The sequence below is a fragment of the Oncorhynchus kisutch genome, linkage group LG6 (assembly GCF_002021735.2).
Source record: "Oncorhynchus kisutch isolate 150728-3 linkage group LG6, Okis_V2, whole genome shotgun sequence".
NCBI classification, from domain to species: domain Eukaryota; kingdom Metazoa; phylum Chordata; class Actinopteri; order Salmoniformes; family Salmonidae; genus Oncorhynchus; species Oncorhynchus kisutch.
Window position 1 is genome coordinate 80601594 of NC_034179.2, and position 19251 is coordinate 80620844.

The window sequence follows — 19251 nt, forward strand, 5'->3', positions numbered from 1 at the left end:
TGAAATAATTAGGGGCCGGTCGGGTCCATTAGAACGGTTGCAACATCCAGAACAGTAGGCAATTTCATTACAGATAAATGTGTGGCTATATACAGAGATACAAGATGGCATTATGTAGAACTACAGATCAACAGCACCATACATACATACAGCTTAGCTTTTAAAGAGAGTGTTGCATATGCCATGGCTGAGAGAGCCAGTGAGTGTGTTTGTGTGGTTGCTTGCCTTCTTACATCAATGGATTAACCTGAGCTCAAATAGATGCAGAGTAACTAAATGTCTCTCAAAGCACAATTATTTCTCTTTATTTATACATCAGCACAAAGTCCATTGCACAGTGACAGCAGCACCCTCACAACATTGGATGGAGGCCACATGATGGACAGGATCATTGCCGTTATGTTTTAAATTGCTTTACACCATAAGAAGCAAGGTTTCATTTAAGATACCAACCACAATTCTTAAAGTAACATACATGGAAGAGGTGGGAAGAGTCAAAGAGCATGATTCCAGTATCTCCAAATCATATATTCCACAAGTGATTAAACACTATAAATACATTTCCAGATTTTAAATCACTGTACTGTATCCACATTAGAGATGAGGTCTCACATCGAGGTGAACCAAGACCATGGTATATTCATTCAGTTACTACTTGTACGCGTGTGTGTAGGATAGAGAAAAGTGTGAGAATGTTGATAGCATACAGACGTGGCTGATCACCAGTCTTAGTACATGTGGTGTTTTAATTTGTACATTTTCTGTCTTAGTTTAACACTGCAGTATGGGATGAAGCAACTCTTTAGGTCATTGTTTTGTTGTTTCTGTTCCAGGCTTCTGTTTCTACTTGTTCTACAGTCAGTCGACATACATGGGGGAGCTGGGAGAAGTAGGCATCTGATCCAGGATTCTGCAGACGTAACTGGCAACATCCACTGAGCGCTCCTCATACATCAGAATGAAAGCATGTTTCTGTATTGAAGAGAACCAGAAACATGTTATAATATGTACGGGCGATAAGTATCTCTGCATGTAATACAATTACACTAATTTTTTGTCATTTAGCAGACGCTCGTATGCATACACCACCCCCGGTACTGTGGGTGCCATACGGGACGTACATACTTACCAGAAGCTCTTTGTACTTTGGCCTTTTTGACTCATCCTTTGTAAGGCTAAAGGGAATAAATAAAGGGAATAAATAATTAAAATTCTGCTCTGCAATAAACCACATCACGGTTCTCTTCGAGACTTAAAACAGACATTACATGTTTTGTCCACCAGGGGGAAATCAAATCCAGAGGATGTCTCATGCAGAAGATTACCTTATGAATTTCACATATTTTATTATTTGTGGGTGAATAATGCAAAAGTATGCAGTAGTTTACATTAACAATATTGCTCTGCAGTGATTCAATGTACTTCAACTTATACTATATCATCGTGAGAATAACATTGAAGCAGTGCCAGCAGAAGTTGTATCTGTCCTTTACCACAGATTGACAAAGTTGATGAATTTGGGGGAGAACTGCCTGTCTTCTGAGTTGGTAAGCTGTGGAGGTTCTCCCTTCACCACCTGTGTCAACTGGTCAAACACACTGTTCCACTTTGGGTAGGGAAACCGCCCAGTCGCCAGCTCGTACTGTAAAACAAACCCCACAAAGACAACATGGTGAGTCTACAGTTACAATATACCATCTTGTCTTGTGGATTTAACATTCAGTGTATCTTCAAATAGCTCGTTGAATATTAAAGACAACGTGGACAAGAGGGTTGAGGACCCACCAGTGTTATCCCCAAACTCCATACGTCTGACCGGACGTCATAGCCTTGTCTGGAAGCACTTGGGTCTATTCTCTCAGGCTGTGGAAGAGACAAGGAAAACATGTTACAATTCATCATGGTGATATCATAAACGATAACAATCAAATGATGATTGAAGCAACGGTATAAAATAACACCATATATTTGAGGGTATCGGTTTTATCCTTTTGAAATAAAAGCACTTTATGCATCTAGTTCCCCCATTTTAAGAAAATCACAAGTATTTGGACAAAATCACAGTAATCTGAAGGTTTGTTTTTGGTTCCATATAATTTCTCACACAACTGTATCAAGCTTGTAACTCTATAAACGCTTTTGCAGTTTTTTGGGGGGAACTTTTAGGCCTGGTCTTGTTCAATTGTAAGAGAATGGTGAATAGTAGTGATGGGAAAGGCGTTGGTGCTTTCACCGAAAAATGGTTCATTAAACAGAGCGTCATTATCTGTTCACAATGCACATTAGTGGCGTCTGAGTGTGATTATCAGAGAATAGTGTTTTCTCCACTGTTTTCATAAACATTCAGTGGCACAATAGTAAATCATTGGATTTAGTAGCATATGATCAGTTGGAATACCGGGTTCACATCAGACTTCAGGCTTCTTTTTTTGCCCTTCAAGTTAGCTATTTCTCAAAAACGGAATCTATGCATTATTTAGGATGCATAAGACAGAAATGTTTACTATACTAAATAAAACAAATTTGAACAGTGCAGAAAGTGTGGTTTCACAAAATAATTTTCTAAATAGTGTCTCTTCAATGTTATTCGACCTCATACCCTCACGTCACTAATGCTGCAGACATTTTCTTTAAAGAAGTATCCAAATCCATAGGATGTAGTGATCACAATATTATTAATATGTTGATGTAAATAATATTTTCTGGTCTGTGGTGTGTAATGAGGAACAACCAGATGCTGCACTTGACATTTATGAAACAACTTATTCCAGTTACAAATAAGCACGCACCCATTAAGAAAATGACTACACTTAAATCCCCTTGGATTGATGAGGAATTGAAAAATTGTATGGTTGAGAGGGATGAGGCAAAAGGTATGGCAATTAAGTCTGGCAGCCCTACTGACTGGCAAACGTACTGCAAATTAAGAAATCATGTGACTAAACTAGATAAAAAGAAACTAAACTATGAAATAAATTATATAAAGAATGATATAAAAAAAAGCTTTGGGGCACCTTAAATTACATTTTGGGAAAAAAAAGCCAACTATGCTCCATTCATTGAATGGAGCTCATTCATCACAAAGCCCACTGATATTGCAAACTACTTTGCTTATCTTGCCAATTTTATTTTTATTTTTAAATTTTACCTTTATTTAACCAGGCAAGTCAGTTAAGAACAAATTCTTATTTTCAATGACGGCCTAGGAACAGTGGGTTAACTGCCTGTTCAGGGGCAGAACGACAGATTTGTACCTTGTCAGCTCGGGGGTTAGAACTTGCAACCTTCCGGTTACTAGTCCAACTTTCTAACCACTAGGCTACCCTGCCGGGAAAAAGTCATTAAACTTAGGGATGACACGCCAGCAACAAATGCTGAAACTCCACATCCAAGTATATCAGACCAAATTATGAAAGACAAGAATTGACAACAGAATTTCAGCATGCTTTTTGGGAAGGACACTCAACAAGCACAGTACTTCCACAAATTACTGATGATTGGATGAGAGAAATTGATAATACAATGATTGTGGGGGCTGTCTTGTTAGACTTCAGTGCAGCTTTTTACATTATCGATCATAGTCTGCTGCTGGAAAAAAGGTATGTGTTATGGCTTTACACCCACTGCTATAATGTGGATAAAGAGTTACTGGTCTAACAGAACACATAGGGTGTTCTTTAATGGAAGCCTCTCAAATATATTCCAGTTAGAATGAGGAATTCCCCCAGGTAGCTGTTTAGGCCCCTTGCTTTTTAAAATATTTACTAATGACATGCCACTGACTTTGAGTAAAGCCAGAGTGTCTATGTATGCGGAGGACTCAACACTATACACGTCAGCTACTACAGCGACTGAAATGACTGCAACACTCAACAAAGAGCTGCAGTTAGTTTCAGAGTGGATGGCAAGGAATAAGTTAGCCCTAAATATTTCTAAAACTAAAAGCATTGTATTTGGAACAAAACACTCACTAAACCCCAAACCTAAACCAAATCTAGTAATAAATATGGAAATTGAGCAAGTTGAGATGACTAAACTGCTTGGAGAAACCCTAGATTGTAAACTGTCATGGTCAAAACAAATTGATGCAGTAGTAGCTAAGATGGGGAGAAGTCGGTCTATAATAAAGCCATCTTAACAACACTATCAACAAGGCAGGTCCTACAGGCCCTAGTTTTGTCGTACCTTGACTAATGTTCAGTCTTGTGGTCAGGTGCCACAAAAAAGGAGTTGCAATTGGCTCAATTGGCTCAGAACAGGGCAGCACGGCTGACCCTTGGATGTACACAGAGAGCTAATATTAATCATATCCATGTCAATATCTCCTGGCTGAAAGTGGAGGAGAGATTGACTTCATCACTACTTTTATTTATGAGAGGTATTGACATATTGGTTGCACCGAGCTGTCTGTCTAAATTACTGGCACACAGCTCGGACACCCATGCATAGTGCATACCCCACAAGACATGCCACAAGAGGTCTCTTCACAGTCCCCAAGTCCAGAACAGACTATGGGAGGCACACAGTACTACATAGAGCCATGACTACATGGAACTCTATTCCATATGAAATAACTGACGCAAGCAGTAAAAGATTTAGCCATTTGATTAGGTGTTCTTAGTCTTATGGCTTGGGGGTAGAAGCTATTTAGAAGCCTCTTGGACCTAGACTTGGCGCTCCGGTACTGCCTGCCGTGCGGTAGCAGATAGAACAGTCTATGACTAGGGTGGCTGGAGTCTTTGACAATTTTTAGGGCTTTCCTCTGACACTGCCTGGTATAGAGGTCCTGGATAACAGGGAGCTTGGCCCCAGTGATGTACTGGGCCGTTCGCACTACCCTCTGTAGTGCCTTGTGATCGGAGGCCGAGCAGTTGCCATACCAGGCAGTGATGCAACCATACTCTCAATGGTGTAGCTGTAGAACCTTTTGAGGATCTGAGGACCCATAACAAATGTTTTCAGTCTCCTGCGGGGGAATAGGTTTGGTCGTGCCCTCTTCACGACTGTCTTGGTGTGCTTGGACCATGTTAGTTTGTTGGTGATGTGGACACCAAGGAACTTGAAGCTCTCAACCTGCTACAATGCAGCCCCGTCAATGAGGATGTGGGTGTGCTCAGTCCACTTTTTCCTGTAGTCCACAATCATCTCCTTTGTCTTGAATAGATTCACTGTCCAAATACATATGGTGAGGACTGTATTATTGAGTGCATTAATTATCATAGGCACTCAATTGTGTCTATTCAACAGAATACAACATACACCCAAGGGCTGACCCCATTTAATCGATAGGCTGTTGGTCAACTGAGATGTTTTTAGTCGAGCAGTCGTAAATATTTATTTTATGGCACACCTGTCTGATTTGCGATACTCTGAGTGGAGTAATCCATTGAGGAGGACTCTAGGATGCCACGTTCCTATAAAAAGGAGAGTGTGGCTAAGATCAGAGAGGAAGAGAGGCCCAATTCGGCGGAAATCTGTTTTTTTTGTGCTTTATCAGTATATCCATAATCTTTACTAAGATGCACAAGGCACGTCTCTCGAGAATGCGCTCTTGCGCGTTCATTGTTTCATAACTTCATTGTGTTTACCCTAATTATTAGTGTATATCAGTTCCCCATTACATATAAATCACCAGTAGTAGCCTACATTTACCATTAATTCCCATAATGTCTAATCTACAATGTTTGTTGGGTTACAGTAATTTCTGTTAATGCGCTCAATATATTATTAGTCGTTTACCGTTCCCATTGTCAGAGTGGACACATTTGCAGTGCTCACCATCTATGCTACACGTGTGAGAAACAAGTTTTGGTTTATTTCATGCCATTTAAGAGTTGTTAATTTATTCATAGTTTTTTTGTTTGGAGCACACCCGATTACGCATATAGAAGTAGGCCTAGGTTACCTGGACTGCGGGCAAATGTAGGCCTAGAAATGTGCCCATTTCAGATGTCTGATTGTATTTCTGATTGTCTTAATCCACCATCACTAATGAGCTGTGGAGCTTCTCAAAGTAATTTTTTCTTAACCTTAAACTGCAAGTAAAGAGAGTCTGTTTTTAGAATCCATTGAAAATTACAATAGGTACCCTTCCGATAACCACTTGGCATGAAAGGAAACAATGTAATGCTCTGATCCAGTGGAAACGTCACTTATTTTCCCTTGCACAATTAGCCTACAGCTGTGCATGTCCCTGTCGTTCGAAACTGAGGGCCCAGAATATTTGATGCAATGTTGCAAGTTGGCTAGCACGAGCTTAGGGTCGGACTGTTGATACGTTTCAAGTTTGTTGCACAGGCCACACGTAGCCTATGTGATTTATAGGATTTTTTACATTTTTAAATCAGGATATTGTTTACCTGCAGGCTGCAATGTTTTTATTTGTTGGTTTTATGTAGGCTATTCTTACATCGTTGGCAATAGAAGTTATTTTCTATTTGTAGTATTGTTTTAATTTGATAGAATTTAGATTAACCACATGACAAAGAGATTGAGATACAAAAACCATTATAAATTAAATGAAACTGTTCCACAAAAATGAGCATATGAAAATCATAACTGGCACGCAGATCAGTAGAAATTGTCAAATAAATTGGCACTCCAAATGGAAAAGGCTGTCGGCCCCTGGTGTAGCCTATTACCGGCAACTTCAGGAGCATAACGCAGAATCCAGGAAAGCCAGCGGGGGGCAGACGATCTTGATAACTGGCTCCCTCGAGTCGTGTGTGTATGTTAATTATTTAAATCAAACTGTGCTTAAAGTACCAGACAAGCTCAATACACAGTTCATTTTAAAACACATAGTGTGTGTATATGAAAAAAATATAAATGTAAACATTTTAGACCAATAGAATGATCGAAAGAAAAGACTACTCTTGGTCGACCAAGATAAATTTTTAGTCTAGGACAGCCCTACGGAAAACCCTGTGCATGTCCTCATTGCCTGGTTCTACACGCCTTTCATAATAATCACTTCACGGATGACCTCACCTCCACACATGTAAAAAAAAATGCAGTGGTTCCAAACAGTGCCAAACAGCAGACTTCTACCAGCCATGCTGCTGAGTGGAGGGAGCACCTCCTCTCCTCTGGCTCATTCATTCATGCACCAGAAATAGATGATGATGTCACCCATTCACAGCAGTGGGACAGAATTCCCTGACCGCAGCACTGATGTGTTTTATGGCATAGTGGCTACAGCATCAGCTCACCTCTGCCAAGACTAAAAAAGATCTGGCTGCCCAGCTCTCACCTAGGACACAGCGCACAGTTACTCACACGTTATTAACTCAAAACACAACTACTCCGACCTACTACTCCGTGTATAAAACATTAAGAACACCTGCTCTTTCCTTGACAGACTGAACAGGTGAAAGCTATGATCCCTTATTGATGTCACTTGTTAAATCCACTTCAATCTGTGTAGATGAAGGGGAGGAGACAGGTTAAAGAACATTTTAGCCTTGAGACAAGTGAGACATGGTTGGTGTATGTGTGCGATTCAGAGGGTGAATGGGCAAGACAAAATATTTAAGTGCCTTTGAACAGGGTATGGTAGTAGTTGGCAGGTGCACCGGTTTGTCAAGAATTGCAACGCTGCTGTGTTTTTCCACACTCAACAGTTTCCTGTGTGTATCAAGAATGGTCCACCACCCAAAGGTCATCCAGCTTGACAACTGTGGGAAGCATTGGAGTCAACATGGGCCAGCCCACCATACCTGTGGAACACTTTCAGCACCTTGTAGAGTCCATGCCCTGACGAATTGAGGCTGTTATGAGGGCAAAAGGGGATGCAACTCAATATTAGGAATGTGTTCCTAATGTTTTGTACACTCAGTGTATATCAACTCAAAACGACATCGGTGCACATTTAATTTAGATGTGTAATTGCTTTCAAATACAAAAAGTATTTCCTAATTAAAATGACTGAACTGTGGATTAAAGAATGCTTTGGTACATAATGGTAGCAGCAAAATTAACCTGACACTACAGTGTGCAAAATAATTAGTGAGCATATTCCAACAAACATTTCAGACATGTGGCCACTTGCCAGCTAAATGAACTAAATCATAACAACCAGAGGGGAACAGAGCTAGACTGTCACCTGAACCAAATACCATGAACCAAATCTAACCTACTTAATTGTAGTGTAGTACATAATATTCCATTGAAGTGAAATCAATCCCTCTCTAATATCTAGACCAAACAGAGACAAATGGTGCTAAAGCAATTAGTAATGGGGTGGCCAAGAAGCACCTGGCAGGTCTGCAATTCTTCTTATTTGAAAAAGGAAACTGGAGCCATGTGGGTTGGATTCCTGCACTGTGAGCTCACAGCTGTGGGAGCACCAACCCAAACAGCTTTATTCTGACAGACATGAATAAAGTAACCCAGCCCTTCCTTGGCCTTCTGATAGATGCGTGGCAGAGATATGGCAGAGGTGTGCCCTACGTCCTGATAGGGAGATGCCAAATTTAGAATGGAAACTGGAGGGGCCGCGGCTCCCTTCTCCCATCAGCAATACCACCGCCAGAAAATTAACCCTGTGATGACACGATGAGCTCATTCAACTGCACTGCCAAGCAGTTTGGAAGACTACAACCATGTCACATACACAGACGGCATGAGATTCCTCTGCAGCTAGTCCAAAATAGGAACAAGACAACAAGCATCTGCAAGAACAGATATCAGTAGCAACCATAATATAATTACCAACGCTGCCGTCAACAATAAGGAAAGGGGAATCAGAGAAGTGTAGGGGGCTGCCTTAAATTGGCATCTACTTCATCAGCGCCCGGGGAGCAGTTGTTGTTAGGGGTTAACTGCCTTGCTCAAGTGGGAGAACGCCAGATTTTTCCACCTTGCCGGCTCAGAGATTTGAACCAGCGACCTTTCGGTTACTGGCCCAACAATCTTAACTACCTGCCTCCCCTCAATAACAACAAAACCACAGTCTCCTTACAACTGACGATCACCACCAAGTCACTAAGTACCAAAACAGTTGAATTCTTATTATGTACTGGATCATATGAAAGTGAAATGTATTCTTAGAAAGAGCCTTAGTTGTACATCTTCCACTTGCCTTGTCTTTCAGCCATTAATGAAACAATGCACCGAAATCCCCATATATCACTTACTGCCATGTACGGTCTGCACCCTGCATCTCTGGTTTTGGCAATGGAGTCCACCAACTGCCCACTGATGCCAAAATCACAAAGCTTAATGTTGCCATTCCTGTCCAGGAGGATGTTGGATGGCTTGATGTCTGAGAGGAGAAACATATAGAAGAGATGACAAAGCTAGGCTAAGAGTTCTGGGTAAAGGAAGTGCCACTTCTGTTGTGGTACAGTAAATAGAGCATTAAGAGGTAATAACGGTAATACACATCTCAAATGAGGAAATAAAGAACAAGGTCTCCATTTTGGAGTCGTCTTACCTCTGTGAATTATTTTCAAGTATTCTTTTAAGTGGTTAAGTGCTTTCACAGTCTGTAATGAAAACACATAGCAACTAAATTAATATAGAGAAATATGTACCCTTCCTGTCAAATTAATCCGTGTAAATTATGTAAGGAGAAAATGCATGAAAACTTACAGCTAATGTTATTTTGCCTAATATTTCCTCTGGAATCACATCATCTAAAGCACAATATACATATTTGTAGAATTTGTCAAAGGAGGTAGACATAAGTTCCATACATATCCAACAGTCCCCCTGACAAAGAAAAGAATCATAAGACATAACATTACTGCGTGAAGACAATACACTGCTTATTGCTAACTACACAGAACGATTGATTGATTTCTCTACATAGGAAATGCATTGGATGTCAATCAACAAAACAAAGAAGTGAAAAACTTGCATGGTCACCTCTCTGAAAAGAGCCCCGTAAAACTGAACTATGTAGAGACAGTCACTACTCCTCATGACCACATCCAGGTCCATTAGCAGCTGCTTCTGTTCCTTCTCATCAACCGTTGACCTAATCCTCTGTGGGAGACACACATTGTAATCAGATGCATGTTGCTTTCAATTGTGACCATGGTTGGAAGTCACAGGAGGTTGGTGGCACCGTAATTGGTGAGGACGGGCACGTGGTAAATGGCTGGAGTGGAATTAGTGGAAAGGTATCAACATCAAACACATGGTTTCCATTCGCTGTGTTCCAGCCATTATTACAAGCCTTCCTCCCCTTACCATGAGCAACATGTTACCATATCCTGCAATGGGAGTCAGTTACACTTTGGTGATTATGATGATTATTGAGTGTTCATTTCACAATATAGCCTAAGACTGATGAGCAGGCATAAATCTTGCCCTGAACACTTCCTGTAGTTTAGTCAATAAGAGGTCAGTAAGGGGCAGTCACCTTGACAGCCATTATCTGGTTGCTGGGCTTGTGCACCATCTTGTTGACAGAGCCGTAAGCGCCCCGCCCAATCTCCCCCAGGTCCTTGAGGTCCTCAGCCGTGAAGTCACAATCGCCACCGGCGGTCTTCAACTTCCCTGACGACTCGATACTATGCGTACGCAGCCTCTCTCTGGCCACAGAAATAGGTGGGAGACATAAGAAACACAATCTTAGTTGAGTTAAATAAATTGGGTCCTAATCTATGGATTTCCTGTAACTGGGCAGGGGTACAGCAATGGGTGGGCCTGGGAGGACATAGGCTCCGACGATCACACAGGTGAAGAAGCTGAATGTGGATGTCCTGGGCTTGCGTGGTTACACGTCTGCGGTTGTGAGGCCGTTTGGACGTACTGACAAATTATTTATTTTTTAAAATGCCGTTGGAAGTGGCTTAGAGAAATTAACTTTAAAATTCTCTGGCAACAGCGCTGGTGGACATTCCTGCAGTCAGCATGCCAATTGCATCCTGCCTCAAAACTTGAGACATCTGTGGCATTGTGTTGTGTGACAAAACTGCACATTTTAGAGTGGCCTTTTATTGTGCACAGCACAAGGATCACCTGGGTAATGATCATAAATCTTAATCAGCTTTTGATTTGCCACACCTGTCAGGTGGATGGATTATCTCGACAAGGGGTAAAGTGCTCACTAACAGGGATGTAAGCAAATTTGTGCACAGAATGACAGAAATAAGCTTTTTGTGCGTGTGGAACATTTCTGGAATATTTTATTTCAGCTCATGAAACATGATACCAACACTTTACATGTTGCGTTTATATTTTTGTTTAGCATACATACATACATACATACATACATACATACGGCAAAAAAAGTATTTAGTCAGCCACCAATTGTGCAAGTTATCCCACTTAAAAAGATGAGGCCTGTAATTTTCATCATAGGTACACTTCAACTATGACAGACAAAATGAGAAGAAAAAAAAAAAATCCAGAAAATCACATTGTAGGATTTTTTATGAATTTGCAAATTATGGTGGAAAATAAGTATTTGGTCAATAACAAAAGTTTTTCAATACTTTGTTATATACCCTTTGTTGGCAATGACAGAGGTCAAATGTTTTCTGTAAGTCTTCACAAGGTTTTCACACACTGTTGCTGGTATTTTGGCCCATTCCTCCATGCAGATCTCCTCTAGAGCAGTGATGTTTTGGGGCTGTTGCTGGGCAACACAGACTTTCAACTGCTTCCAAAAATTTTCTATGGGGTTGAGATCTGGAGACTGGCTAGGCCACTCCAGGACCTTGAAATGCTTCTTACGAAGCCACTCCTTTGTTGACCGGGCGGTGTGTTTGGGATCATTGTCATGCTGAAAGACCCAGCCACATTTCATCTTAAATGGGGCGGCAGGGTAGCCTAGTGGTTAGTGTGTTGGACAAGTAACTGGAAGGTTGCAAGTTCAAACCCCCGAGCTGACAAGGTACAAATCTGTCGTTCTGCCCCTGAACAGGCAGTTAACCCACTGTTCCTAGGCCATCATTGAAAATAAGAATTTGTTCTTAACTGACTTGCCTAGGTAAATAAATGCCCTTGCTGATGGAAGGAGGTTTTCACTCAAAATCTCACGATACATGGCCCCATTCATTCTTTCCTTTACACAGATCAGTCGTCCTGGTCCCTTTGCAGAAAAAAAGCCCCAAAGCATGATGTTTCCATCCACATGCTTCACAGTAGGTATGGTGTTCTTTGGAAGAAACTCAGCATTCTTTGTCCTCCAAACACGACGAGTTGAGTTTTTACCAAAAAGTTATATTTTGGTTTCATCTGACCATATGACATTCTCCCAATCTTCTTCTGGATCATCCAAATGCTCTCTAGCAAACTTCAGACAAGCCTGGACATGTACTGGCTTAAGCAGGGGGACACGTCTGGCACTGCAGGATTTGAGTCCCTGGCGATGTAGTGTGTTACTGATGGTAGGCTTTGTTACTTTGGTCCCAGCTCTCTGCAGGTCATTCACTAGGTCCCCCCGTGTGGTTCTGGGATTTTTGCTCACCGTTCTTGTGATAATTTTGAGATCTTGCGTGGAGCCCCAGATCGAGGGAGATTATCAGTGGTCTTGATATCTTCCATTTCCTAATAATTGCTCCCACAGTTGATTTCTTCAAACCAAGCTGCTTACCTATTGCAGATTCAGTCTCCCCAGTTTGGTGCAGGTCTACAATTTTGTTTCTGGTGTCCTTTGACAGCTCTTTGGTCTTGGCCATAGTGGAGTTTGGAGTGTGACTGTTTGAAGTTGTAGACAGGTGTCTTTTATACTGATAACAAGTTCAAACAGGTGCCATTAATACAGGTAACGAGTGGAGGACAGAGGAGCCTCTTAAAGAAGAAGTTACAGGTCTGTGAGAGCCAGAAATCTTGCTTGTTTGTAGGTGACCAAATACTTATTTTCCACCATAATTTGCAAATAAATTCATTAAAAATCCTACAATGTGATTTTCTGGATTTTTTTTCTAATTTTGTCTGTCATAGTTGAAGTGTACCTATGATGAAAATTACAGGCCTCATCTTTTTAAGTGGGAGAACTTGCACAATTGGTGGCTGACTAAATACTTTTTTGTCCCACTGTATATGATACGGCACCTGAAAAAGGATGGTTAGTTGACATCCGTTTGTTCAGTTTGCATTATCCAGCATCAGTAATTTGCTTGTCCAGGGTAACTTAGCAGACTCATGTTATCTTCTAATTACACAGCAAAGACACAGGGCTTATTCACATTCACTACAATGGTAGTGCTTGGGTGTTGCCCAAGCAGGTACTTGAGGCTACATTCAGTTACTCTCTGTTTTCCATGAGCAGGTGGAGATAGAAATACAACTGCTAATCATTCCAACCTCACTTAGCCTGTCTTTATTGTGACAGATTGCCTGGGTACCTATACAGTACTGAATGTTACATTGACAATGTGTGGCTTTGGAGTCTCAGACTGTAGACTAGAGTGCAGAGTCATATAACAATTCATTATGCAGGAGTTTGCATTGTGGCTAATGCAAATTCCGCTCCATGTACATCTTCAGAAAACCACATCCATTGCAAAGTTCGGAGGTCAACTTACATGTGGGGGTTCTGGAATGGGGGTCCTGCTGTACTCAGAGTGAATCTGGTCGTTGGTTTAATCGGGGGATTGGCAAAATTTAACTTCAGTGCTTTGCGTTTACCTGATAGGGAAGAGGCAGAGTTTATGTCAGATTGCACACAAGACATCTATGGCAGGTGTAGAGCCAATAACCAGAAAACAACATTTACACACTCAAAAACAACATGAAAACAAACAGTTAACATACCACAGAATGAGTGACCAGTAAAGGAATGGAGAGGTAAATTTAACAAGAGTATTCAAGTAAATTTACTGAAGTCATGCAATCCACATCTAGGGACGATGGATGTAAGAGTAATGACCTGCTTCTTACCAAAGGCATCCCTCTTTATATTTCTCTGTGAGAACATACATTTCTTCTATAGATGCTGATTTTTAGATTTTGGCTGATACTGAACTATATGGGATAGTCAACAAAAACAGGTCTTGACCAAATTAAAATGAATCACAAGTAGGTCTAATAACAGGTTCTCAATCAAATATGTGTATGCTATAGCCTCAGTGGCCAGGAACAGAACCCCCCTGGAGGTATTTTTACAAAACATGTCCTGGTTGTACCAGTGACTCATTGCAGATGGTAGTTATATACTTTAACCAGTTCACTGAAGTTGATGCAGAGGCATACACTTCCCAGTAGACACCTGCTCTAAACCATAGCCTAGTACTAGATCACATCCTATGGCTATTCAGAATGGAGGCTTAGCTACAATCCAACACTCACCTACCATGTTTTAGTAGGTTTTGCTTGGTAATTTAAACAATAATGAGGGAATAGGTGAGAATTTAAATTAAAAACTGACAATTTCTTGCTTGATTTTTACATGTTTTATTTAGGCTACTACCCAGAGACTGTGAAACATGACAACATTGTGTAATGAGATTCTAACTCAACAAAAGCATTGTTCTGACAGAAAATCTTTGAAAATACAAAATGTGACTTTTGGCTCATAACCATACATAAGAGTCAAATAGCCTACACTACAGACTAGAAAATCTTGCCAGAGGAGAAGCAGCTTCCCAAGTAGAACTGTTCTGAGTTCACCTTGAAATGAAGGATGCATTCTGTTCTCTCCACCCAAAACACCACAAGAATGTATGTACTCAAATTCCAATAAAATGGCACAAGCCATTGGAAATTACACTAGTGTCTCCATGTCTCAACAGGCAAGTGTTTAAGTACAGCTCATGCCAAAAATCACTTAAGTGTTCAAAAACAAAACAGCTGCAAACAGGTTTGGAAAACAATGTGGCAAAACCCCAAGCATTACTAGCTAGTTTTGCTTGTTAGTAGCAAGCTGACTAAAAATGTTAAAACTAAAAAAAAGGTAGAGCTTCCATTACAATGTTTATTAAAAACACACCTAATTAATAAATACAAGCAAAAGGACTACACATCTGTCAAGATAAAAAAAAAATACATTTCCAACACAGTGCTATTTTGTGTAGAAGCCCGAACCAAACAGTGGTAAAGACCAGTTGAAAGCCAAGTGTGAATCTATATACACCAATGCTAATGGAAGCTCTTAGCCCTAGGCTTGTGCCGATGATGGATGATCAGAATATGGATTGGAACGTCTTGGTAAATAAACATTATGAAACTAAATTGTTTGGTGATAAATAATAGTAAAGGTAAAAACATACAGGATGGTTAACACCAACTGTTGTTGTTTTTTAAACTACAGAGAAGTTAAATCAATAAGACTCACAGTTGGACAAGTCTTTCATTCACTTGCATTGCATCAGTAAAATATTATGACCTAATGTCTTAAATCACAGACCAACATAAGCTGCATACTCAAGCTGCATACTCTAACTCTAGGATAATCAATGTTTAGCCTCAACTACTAGCCGTAACTATCAAAACCGGCACAAGCCTACTCGACTGCAACAACTCTTCACTTGGATTAGTTGAGAAAAGAGGACAGACTCCCCCATACCAGACCATCAGGCGGAAGCAAAGGGTTGAGAACTGTTGGTACTGTAGCAAAAGAGGTTTGGCTTACTTGGGGGAGCTCCAGACAGGTTTATCTGAAACCCTAGGAGGTGAGAAGAGAACATTTCTTTTTCATATTTCACCTGTATTTAGGCTACTGTTTGACCGATAAACAAAAAACAATCAAGTTCTATTAGGAAACGTGGTGAAAACAAACACTCTTCTTCTCAGCTTCAGTTTAGACCAGGGAACGATGCAGCACTGTTTCCCAACACCCGGCACCACCATGACTGACAGCTATTTGAAGTATCTCAAATCAACTTGATTTTGCTAAATGGGGCTTCATTAATGGAAAGGTCTATGAATCACAGTTTGATACCAAGTGTGAACAACAACTACTACACACACTAAAACATGACCAACTAGCCCAATTGAAGAAATCCTGACCGGAAATATTTGATCTAGGCCTAACCTACATGCAATACTTAACTAAATAATTAGGGTACTTATCAGATGTTACCAGCTGAAATGGCAGCAGCCTTGTTATCAATGTTGCATGTTAGAGTTAATAATCATAAATGTACTTAGTTTGAAGCAGTACAAGCTCCTTTGCGTAAGTCCCCCAAATTATACAATAAGAACACAGAGACAACTGGCTGAATAGGCACTGGTGCTAAGGAAGGCCTACTAAAAACATAGGTTTACATCTCTTGCACTTGTCTTCTCTATGCTATAGATGGTACATTTCCCAGACCCTATTGTATGCACTTTTCCAAAAGAAACCAACCAATAACTGAAGAGTTAAAAACATATTTATTATTCAAATCTGGAAGACCGTGTTTTGTTCTGTTTTTTGTTCACTGTCAAATGTAACACTGCACTTTGAAATGTCCCTGTAAACAAATGTGGCTATGGCCTCGTGACATGCTCAAGTGATTTTCTTCTGAGTGAACTACTGAACTTTTATAGCTTGGCCCCACATCAGTGAACTGGTAAACGTTAAAGCTGAGCATTCCACCACACAGAAAACAGAAAACTTTATTGCATATGGGATTAATCTACATGCACACATATATAGTCAGAAACAACCAAGATAACTTTGGTATGATTGAGGATTAGCTCAGGAAGAGTCAGTGGAGCTAACTGGGGTAGACCTATAAAAATAACAAGCTACAAATGATTTTTTTAAATGGAGTGGTGTGAGATAGAAAATGAAATGCATCCACAAAATGATCCTGGCAGGGAGAGACAATGACAATTGAAGAAACTATTCTTGGGACAGCTCACCATCGATCAGCATCAAGTCAGGAGGGTTATGGGAAGTTAGTAGCATTAAGGAAAGGGAAGAAAAACATCACAGAAATGTAGTTTCAATACTTTGACAGTGACAGAAGTGGACCATAACATATTTATTTCATTTACTACCTGTTTAATATCAGATTGAGAACGGCATGCAAAAGTATAGAACCAGATTTTTTTTTAAACGAGCTACGACAGTTATTGTTAAAGCATCAACATTTTTTTTTAAATAGATTATCTTTATAAAAGGTGTAATATTGACAGTAACGTTAGCTACCTGTTTCACTCTGACATCTCCAGCACGTGTTGGATTCTGTAAGTTAAAAAATATATAGTTTGTAAAAACATAGCTAGCTAATGATGCATTGGGTGGAAATTTAACAGATTTCTTCTGGTGGATGTAAGTTAACGTTATTTGAAATCTAAGAGATTCTCATGCAATAGTTTCACTGAGCTAGCAATAACTGCCTGGCCTAGGATACTTCGGGATTTTAGTAATAAATTAATAATAAAGCCCTTTATCCACTTCACAAGAGTCAAATCAAATCATGGATAACATTGTCTCTGCATTCAGTAGTTGAGATAGTTTCGCAAGCTAATGCTAACTAGTAATATATCGTTTGTAAAAACATAGCTAGCTAATGATGCATTGGGTGGACATTTAACAGATTTCTTCTGGTGGATGCAATGACTGGAATTATATGGTAACTGCTACAGTAGCATGTTAGTAGATACAATGAATTTCCCCAAAACACATCCCAACATGATCGTGTTATTTTTAGAACTGCAACATATTGTAGTTAGCTAGTTAGAGGTAACCTGACATTGAAAGACAGTAAGCAACAAATGACCAGATCCAGATAAATCATGACAGGCCTTCTTATATTCTAGCTAGCTAACGTTATTTAGGCTAACTAGCAATGCCGCTTGTTAGCCAACCTTAGCTAACGTTACCCAGCAAGCGAGTTAACTTACTTACCAACTATTCACTAGTTAACGTAAGCTGTGGCTAGCTAACGTTGTTTTTGGTGTTACTTATTTCCAACACACATTTTCAGAACCCGTTATTTGCTTAGAAGACAATGTTTTGGGTGTGAGGGAAACTGATTTTGACAGTAGCTAGCTAACGTTAACTGTAGACACCAAGCTAACTAACTAACAAACTAGTAATAGTGTGTGAATACAACTGAGGCAAGTTATGTTAGTAAGTAGATAGCTAGCCAATATAGGTAGCTAGTTCGTTAGCATAGTCATTAGGTTACTCCCGTTAACACCACTCACAAAAAAATATATAGTTTTAACAAGCTGGTATTTTACAATCCTTACCTTGCATACTGCTCATTGTTGTTATGTGTTGCGACTGGGATTGATGGTGATGTGAGCCTGTAGATCCTGCGTTATTGCTGTTGTGGCTGGTAGATGTTGTTGAGTTGTTGGGGCTGGGTGTCGCCATTGTGTGTTTGAATTCCATCAGCAGCACTAGGCTGCAATGCAGAGAGCAACTTCACCCTTACAAAACAAGACTGGAGAATAATCAAACTGGCTAGACTTCTTCGATTCAAATGTGGTTGTAGAGAGCGCTACCGAACAAGACTGTAACTACCAACAAACAGTAAGAAATCGGGACAGTGTTTGACAGTCCAGTAACCCCCTTTCCACATAGAGTCGAGACCAAAGATGGTGGATAAATAAAGATTATTCAGTCAGGCCTTTTACGAGTGAAAAAAGGTCAGTTCCGGCTTACTTAACTGGGTGTGTCTCCCATAGACACAAATGCAATTGCAGCTTGGTCTGGTCTACCTAGTATAATTGAACAAGAAAAAAACAGCGAGTGGGGTGTCTCGCTTCCTCTTCCGTCTCTGGTCGAGACTCAGTCAGCTGACCAAATGTCACTTGCGATCGTGAACACCCACAGCTTCCAACGCGACGCTGCTGTGTTTGTGGGCCGAGTTCGAGGAACACAAATCTAGGCTCAGATAACCATACCGCCTGCGTTAACCTTAAGCACTATGGGGAAGACAAATATCTGACCGTGTATCAGTGGGTAGGGGCGATTTCTAGCCTAATTGTATTAGGCTATGAATTACCATACAGTTAACAGTAAAATGTCAGTTTACGTACATTTAAAGTATGTGTAATACTGTCCAGAATTGTTTTTATTTTAAAGTAGCCAAATCAGTATTTAATGTAACAGTAACAAATATGTAACGTTTAATCGTTTTCCTTATTCATATATATCCAGAAAGCACTTTTCATGAAAAAAAGATACAAAACAACGAGTCTTGGCGACTTTGCTATAGTGCCTATAAATGTTCACTTGTCGAAACTTCAAAAAAAGGGATACGGATTCAACGCAAAGTCCAGGAGGAAAATTTGCTGTCGAATTGCTGATTACGAGAAACTGGTTCTGTAGTTATAGACCGTGACAATGAACGAACCTAGTGAAGTTAGGTGCACAAAAACGAACTTTTCTCTGATCATTTGGAGAGTTTG

General features: G+C 40.2%; 1 protein-coding gene across 5 annotated transcripts; it reads right to left on the minus strand.

The window, feature by feature from the left end:
• Window positions 1–279: 279 nt before the first annotated feature.
• LOC109879644 (dual specificity mitogen-activated protein kinase kinase 4) lies at window positions 280–18645 on the minus strand. 5 transcript variants are annotated; one of them, XM_031827824.1, is made up of 14 exons: window positions 18503–18614; window positions 18085–18242; window positions 17036–17071; window positions 15530–15562; window positions 13485–13587; window positions 10370–10541; window positions 9871–9990; window positions 9595–9714; window positions 9437–9488; window positions 9138–9265; window positions 1786–1863; window positions 1494–1642; window positions 1130–1175; window positions 280–972 (listed from the first exon to the last, which is right to left on the minus strand). In XM_031827824.1, the coding sequence occupies exons 2-14, from the start codon at window positions 18227–18229 to the stop codon at window positions 859–861; spliced, it is 1296 nt and encodes a 431-aa protein (XP_031683684.1). In that variant the 5' UTR covers window positions 18230–18242; window positions 18503–18614; the 3' UTR covers window positions 280–858. The 5 variants fall into 5 exon arrangements, with proteins under 5 accessions (XP_031683684.1, XP_031683689.1, XP_031683687.1 ...); XM_031827829.1 differs by lacking the exon at window positions 18503–18614 and having other exon boundaries at window positions 15530–15554; window positions 18085–18419; XM_031827827.1 differs by lacking the exon at window positions 15530–15562 and having other exon boundaries at window positions 13485–13575; window positions 18085–18645.
• Between the last annotated feature and the right edge of the window lie 606 nt (window positions 18646–19251).